The 7,391-nt window shown below is 41.8% G+C and overlaps 1 protein-coding gene and 1 non-coding gene across 2 annotated transcripts; one reads left to right on the forward strand and one right to left on the reverse strand.

Annotated features, from left to right (window-relative positions):
- Nucleotides 1–2,274: 2,274 nt before the first annotated feature.
- Nucleotides 2,275–6,663, reverse strand: LOC140015264 (uncharacterized). Its single transcript, XM_072067201.1, has 7 exons — nt 5,742–6,663; nt 5,530–5,567; nt 5,075–5,394; nt 4,365–4,627; nt 3,742–3,809; nt 2,469–3,366; nt 2,275–2,405 (listed from the first exon to the last, which is right to left on the reverse strand). Exons 1-7 carry the CDS (start codon nt 6,661–6,663, stop codon nt 2,275–2,277), a joined length of 2,640 nt encoding a protein of 879 aa, XP_071923302.1.
- Nucleotides 6,664–7,024: 361 nt separating this feature from the next.
- On the forward strand, nt 7,025–7,131 carry LOC113713115 (small nucleolar RNA R71). The gene has a single exon (XR_003453445.1). It is a non-coding gene; the product is annotated as a small nucleolar RNA R71 (small nucleolar RNA).
- The last annotated feature ends 260 nt before the right edge of the window (nt 7,132–7,391 follow it).

A 7,391-nucleotide genomic window follows, 5' to 3' on the forward strand; every position in this document is an offset into this window, starting at 1 on the left:
ACTCACAAGTTATACAGATATCTCAACACTTATAACAAATGCAATTAATAAACAGTCGTGGTTCCAAACTTATCCAAATGTAATAATAATGCACCTCAAAATCACCCCAATCAATGTAGTAATTGAAATGCAAACAGACAAAAGGCTCTCATATAAGGCAATTGAAGGCAATCTACTTCAATAAGTAAATTTAAGTGTTAAAGGCACCTCCCAATTGAACAAACAACTGTAGCAAATTACCCACAGTTAGACACAAAGTACAGCAGATTAAACACAATTCGACCTAAAATATATATATATATATATATATATAATGATTAACGATTGGACATTCAATTACTACATTGATAGGTGTCGAAGTAAAATCAATAAGATATGCAAAACACCCTAAACTAGTATCATCGGTGCACGCATAAGGAATAAGTAAATCATACGACTAACCACAAGTCAATCTACTAAATAAATAAAAATCAAGCAAAGTAAAAAGAAACAAGCAAAGTAACACAGAAGTACCCAACTAAGGAGGAATAGAAATGTCAGGTAGTCCAAACACGCAAAATTTTCAAAAACGTACTGTAATAAAAATAATAAAAACATACTGCAATAATAAAATAAGAAAATAAAAAAAAATAATAGAAAGAGATTGAGGCAGGCGCGTGCATACGAAGCCAGTGGTGCGATGAAGGTGGTGGCTGTGAGAGAGAAGAGTTTGCGGCAGCTGGATCTGGTGGTGCGCGGCTTTCGGGGCTTCAGGCGGATCTTGGAGGCGGTGGCTATGGCAAGGGTGAAGGAGGTCAGATGAGCTGGTGGTCACCCTTGGCGAGGAGAGCCGAGGCAGCGGCGAGAAGAGCAGGGGTGGGCGGCGGTGGGGTGAGGTTCGCAGCCGAAGAAGAAAGAAAAAGAAAGGGACAGCGGCTTGCGGAGCTCGCGAGGAAGAAGAAGAAGCAGGCAGCGGGGGAAGAATAAGAAAGAAAGAAAGGAAAGAAAGAAAAGAAAAAGAAAGAGAGAAAACACATTTTTTTTTTTAAGAAAGAAAGAAAGGAAAGAAAGAAAAGAAAAAGAAAGAGAGAAAACACATTTTTTTTTTTTTTTTTACAATCCGGCCAGTTTTTGGCCGGATTTCAGGCCGGATTTATGGCCGGATTTGCTGCAGAAAAAGCTGTTTTCTGCAGTTTATCCTCCAAATTTGCTTGGCCAACCTTCCACATTCAACCTACTTCATGTTCTTTGAATAAAATTCAAATTTAACATGATCATGCATGAATATAACTTAAACATGAAACACTTTAAATGCATGAAATGCAGCAATTGAATATGAAAACTCCCTTTTTGCTTTAATATAAACACCCTTGCAATTGAGATCATTTGCATGAACTCTTGCCATTGCCACCTACAAAACACACAAAAACATTAATCGAAGAACTAAAACTTACGAAAAACAAGCCAACATGAAGAAAAGTAGAGTTGAAAAGTGATCCAAGCCGTCCTTTTTAAAAGGATCCGAGGTCAGATCATTGTGCTCAGAAAACGCGGCTCAAGAAAACGCGCCTCAAGGTGCGTTTTGTGAAGTCGCGTTTCTTCACCAAATTTGCAGCATTGAAAACGCGACTACGTGAGAAAACGCGACTTTAAGTCGCGTATTTGAAGACGCGTTTTTGGTTTCTGAACAGGCTGGAAAACGCGACTTGGTAGAAAACGCGACTTCCTGTCGCGTTTTTAAGGCGCGTTTTCTTAATTATAGGCGCAGATTTGAAAACGCGATTCTATGAAAACGCGATTCAGTGGCGCGTTTCATTAAAAAAAACGCGTTTTCTGCTGCAAAATTTAGCAGAAATTCAACTTTGGAATAATTACAAATGATACCCCAATTTCCCAAAATGTATCATAGATCATTTCTATGTCAAAATAAACCATTCACGCACATGTAAAATGATCTAAACATGCATTCTAAACCTCTTTAATGCATCAAAAACCACAATTACTGAATTTGAGGTATTGAGATCTTTGATCAAATTTCGCCTTTTTTTTTTTCTCATTTGGTCACTTTTCCAAAACCTTGAAGTTGGAACTTTAATGCGTGCCCTCTTCGCATGGGCACGCCATGATCACCTGTCCTGATCATAGTAGAGAAAAATATCAAATTTAAGCAATACCCAGATGAGAAACGACATATTTAACGAATCGCACAACAAAAACCAACAAAATCAAAAATTGGGTTGCCTCCCAAAAGCGCCTTTCTTTAACGTCTTTGGCTAGACGGAGTCCAGAATTTGCTTAAACTAAGCAAATCGGGTCTTCCAGTTGCATCATCTCCACCCGTTCAATTGGAAATCCTTCATAATACGGCTTGAGACGATGACCATTCACCACAAATTTCTTCTCCGTTTTCAAACTTTGAATCTCTACTGCACCATAATGAAAGACATTAGTCACAACAAAAGGGCCAATCCAACGAGAACGTAATTTACCTGGAAATAGTTTCAATTTGGAGTGGTATAGTAAAACTTTTTGCCCGCAGACGAATGTCTTCCTAGAGATCTGTTGGTCATGAAAGATCCGATTCTTCTCCTTATAGATCACTGCATTCTCGTATGCTTCATTTCGGATTTCTTCCAACTCTAGTAATTGTAACTTTCTTTGAATTCCGCCTTCCTCGATATCCATGTTGCATTGTTTGACCGCCCAAAATGCTCTATGCTCAAACTCGACCGGGAGATGACATGGCTTTCCAAATACCAATCGGTAAGGGGACATGCCAATGGGTGTTTTATATGCCGTCCTATATGCCCATAGTGCATCATCTAGTCTCACACTCCAATCCTTCCTATCGGGTCGGACCATCTTTTCTAGAATTGATTTGATCTCTCGGTTCGATGCTTCCGCCTGACCATTTGTTTGAGGATGGTAGGATGTAGAGATTTTGTGCAAAACACCATATCTCCTAAAAATTGCAGCGATCGTTTTGTTGCAGAAATGAGTACCCCGATCACTTACAATTGCTCGCGGCATCCCAAAGCGAACAAAAATATTAGACTTAACGAATTCTGCAACCACTTTGGAATCATTAGTGCGGGTAGCCTTTGCTTCTACCCACTTCGAAACATAATCTACAGCAAGCAATATATACAAAAAACCAAAGGACGAAGGAAAAGGACCCATAAAATCAATGCCCCAAACGTCAAAAATTTCAACAAAAATCATTGGGGTTTGAGTCATTTGATCCCTCCGAGAGATATTACCCACTCTTTGACACTTATCACATGACTTACAAAATGAGTAGGCATCCTTGAATAGAGTTGGCCAATAGAATCCACTCTCTAGCACCTTACGAGCCGTTCTCTTCGGTCCAAAGTGACCTCCACATGCAAAAGAGTGACAATAGGCTAGAATAGATTGAAATTCAACTTCACTTACACTTCTACGGATGATTTGATCAGCACCCCGCTTCCAGAGGTAAGGATCATCCCAAATGTAGAACTTTGCATCGCTCCTCAACTTGTCTCTCTTTGCCTTAGGCCATCCTGTAGGAAATTTGTCAGTGACTAGAAAATTAACAATATCTGCATACCAAGGCAAAGATGAGTTAATAGAAAATAAATGCTCCTCGGGGAATGCTTCTCTCAATGGGATGTCATCTTCGACGACTTGTACTCGACTCAAGTGATCTGCTACCAGATTCTCCGCCCCTTTCTTATCTCGGATCTCCAGGTTGAACTCTTGTAACAACAATATCCACCGTATCAATCGCGGTTTTGCCTCTTTCTTGGTCAATAAATACCGTAAAGCTGCATGATCAGAAAAAATAATAACTTTAGCACCAAGTAAATAAGACCGAAATTTTTCTAAGGCAAAAACAACCGCTAAAAGCTCCTTTTCGGTGGTTGAATAGTTCAATTGAGCTCCGTTCAAGGCTCGAGATGCGTAGTAAATAGCATGAGCTGCTTTTCCTACTCTTTGACCCAATACCGCACCAACTGCATAGTCACTGGCGTCGCACATGATCTCAAATGGGAGGTTCCAGTCAGGGGGTTGGATAATAGGTGAGGAGGTCAATAACTCCTTTAACTTATCAAATGCCCCCTTACATGTTTCATCGAATTCGAAGGATACATCTTTTTGTAAAAGTTGGAATAAGGGTGCTCCAATTTTCGAGAAATCCTTGATGAACCTTCTATAGAAACCTGCGTGACCCAAGAAGGAACGAACTTCCCGCACACTCGCGGGGTAAGGTAAAGTAGATATAACATCTATTTTTGCCTTATCAACCTCAATACCTGTAGATGATACAACATGACCCAAAACTATCCCGTGTTCAACCATAAAATGACATTTTTTCCAATTAAGCACGAGATTAGTTTCTATACACCTTACTAAGATCAATTTCAGGTTATCTAGACAGTTTTCAAAACTTTCACCATATACACTGAAATCGTCCATGAAAACCTCAATAATCTTCTCAACATATTCTGAAAAGATACTTACCATGCATCTTTGGAAGGTAGCAGGTGCATTGCACAATCCAAATGGCATCCTTCGGTATGCAAATGTTCCAAATGGGCAGGTGAAAGTAGTCTTCTCTTGGTCTTCGGGTGCGATGGCAATTTGAAAATAACCTGAAAATCCATCCAAGAAACAATAGTAAGCTCGACATGCTAATCGCTCCACCATCTGGTCAATGAAAGGGAGGGGGAAATGGTCTTTTTTCGTGACGGCATTTAGCTTTCGGTAATCGATACACTGTCGCCATCCGGTGGGCTTTCGAATTGGTACGAGCTCACCCTCTTGGTTTGATTCCACTGTCACCCCTGCCTTCTTCGGGACCACCTGTACTGGACTTACCCACGGGCTATCTGATATTGCAAATATAATTCCAACGTCCAGCAGTTTTAAAATCTCTTTCTTTACGACCTCCATCATGAGAGGATTTAATCTCCGTTGAGCTTGCCGTACGGGTTTAGCATTCTCCTCGAGTCGAATTCGGTGCATACACACCGCAGGGCTAATTCCCTTGATGTCGGCGATAGTCCATCCTATCGCCTGCTTATGTTCCCTAAGAACTCGAAGTAGTTTCTCTTCTTGAACCTTTGATAAACCCGCGGAGATGATCACTGGAAGTGTCTCCCCTTCACCTAAGTATACATACTTTAGGTGTTTCGGCAGTGGTTTTAGTTCCAAGACAGGTGCCTGCACCACAGATGGAAGTAACCTTTGGTGAGGTTTGGGTATGAAAATCGGTGCAAGATCATACCTTGTCTTCGTGGTTGGTAATGTTTGCAACGATCCAATCACGCATTTAAGCTCTTCACTCAACTCTACCCTAGAGGTCGTTTCGGACTCAAAGTGCCTGGTCAGGACGACCTCTAGTTCATCCCTGCCTTCAATTTCAAAAACCTCCTGTATAGCATGGTCAATAACATTTACCGAGAAAACAGAGCCAATATTTGAATCGGATGGATATTTCATGGTCTCAAAGATGTTAAAGTGAACAATCTCACCATCAAATTCCATAGACAAAGTACCCTTATTAACATCAATTTTGGTTCGGGCTGTGCTCAAAAAGGGTCTACCTAACAACAAAGGTGACGGATCACGGGAGTGTTCATCCTCCATGTCGAGCACATAAAAATCAGCTGGAAAAACCAATTCGTTAATTTTTACCAAAACATCTTCAATCAACCCGTCAGGGTATGCATTGGTCCTGTCAGCTAATTGGATTATTATCCCAGTCTCTTTCAAAGGGCCTAAGTTTAAGGAAGCATAAATGGACTTTGGCATGACATTAATTGAGGCTCCCAGGTCTAACATGGCCTTTCCAATCAAAGTATTACCTATCCTACAAGGAATAGTAAACATACCTGGATCTCCGCATTTCGGTGGAAGCTTTCTTTGTAGAATTGCTGAAACATTCTCCCCAACTATAACTCGTTCATCCCCCTTCAACCGCTTGCGGTTGGCACACAGGTCCCTCAAAAATTTTGCGTACCTGGGTACTTGTTTAATCGCATCCAGTAGGGGTATGTTGATCTCCACCTTGCGAAAGATCTTCAGGACCTCTTTTTCCTTGTCTTGCTTCTTTGGTTTCTCTAACCTGCTAGGAAAGGGAGGTGGATTAGTTTTAGATGTAGGAATTGGGTTCGAGGGTACCTTTGCATTTTTGTTGTCTGTGCCCTCCTCTTCCAATTCTTTCTCAATCCGTTCATCGTCCTTGTCTTTAGGAATCACCGGTTCGGGTTCTTGAACTTCCTTGCCACTCCTTAAAGTCATTGCACTTACATTCTTTGGATTTGCCTCAGGTTGAGATGGCAATTTTCCTTGAACTTGGGACTCCAAACGGTTGATTGTTATAGCCATTTGATTCATTTGATTTTGCAATGATTGTACCTGTCCTAGTTGATTTCTCATGCTTTGCAGGTCTGAATCCGTCTTTTGTTGATTAGCAAGTAATTGCTTCATCATCTCTTCCATGGACGGACTCGAGTTTGAAGGGAGTGGTGGTGGTGGGCGAGGATAGTACTGCTGTTGGTGTCCTTGCTGTCTATTTGGCACAAAGTTAGACTGCCTATTTCCTCCATAGCTAAGGTTGGGGTGATCTCTCCAACCAGGATTGTAGGTGCTTGAGTACGGGTCGTACTGCTTTCTTGGCGCGGGCGCGTGGCCAGCCATGTTCACCTGTTCTGCAGTTTCTTATTGAACCAGTGGACACATTTCCGTAGGATGACCCACGGCAGTGCATACCCCACACACTTTGACATGTGAAGCACTCCCCACAGCTAATTGTCTTACGAAAGATGTTAATTCGGAGATCTGCTGTTGGATAGAGGACGTTTCCACCTCATTCACCCTACGCGTCGGGATGTCCTCTCTTGAACCAAACTGCTGTGAGTTCTCAGCCATCCCTTCAATCAACTCCCATGCTCCTTGAGGGGTTTTGTTCACCAACGCCCCTCCACTTGCAGCATCGATTATGCTTCTGTCCCTGAAAAGCAACCCCTCATAGAAATATTGAATGAGCAGTTGCTCACTTATCTGATGCTGAGGGCATTTGGTGCACAGTTTCTTAAATCTCTCCCAGTACTCATAGAGAGACTCGCTAGGGTGTTGTTTGATACCACATATCTCTTTCCTCAGGCTCGCAGCTCGAGACGCCGGAAAGTACTTGTCCAGAAATTTTTTCTTCAATTGATCCCACGTGGTGATACTACCAGGCGGTAGGTAGTAGAGCCAGTCTTTTGCAGAGTCCTTCAAAGAGAAGGGGAAAGCCCTCATCTTTATTTGCTCTTCTGTAATTCCCGGAGGCTTCATACTGTTGCAAACGACGTCGAACTCTTGCAAGTGCTTGTAGGGCTCCTCACCTGGTAGACCATGAAAAGATGGCAAGAGATGAATTAGAC

The sequence above is a fragment of the Coffea arabica genome, chromosome 10e (assembly GCF_036785885.1).
Source record: "Coffea arabica cultivar ET-39 chromosome 10e, Coffea Arabica ET-39 HiFi, whole genome shotgun sequence".
Classification (NCBI taxonomy): Eukaryota; Viridiplantae; Streptophyta; class Magnoliopsida; order Gentianales; family Rubiaceae; genus Coffea; species Coffea arabica.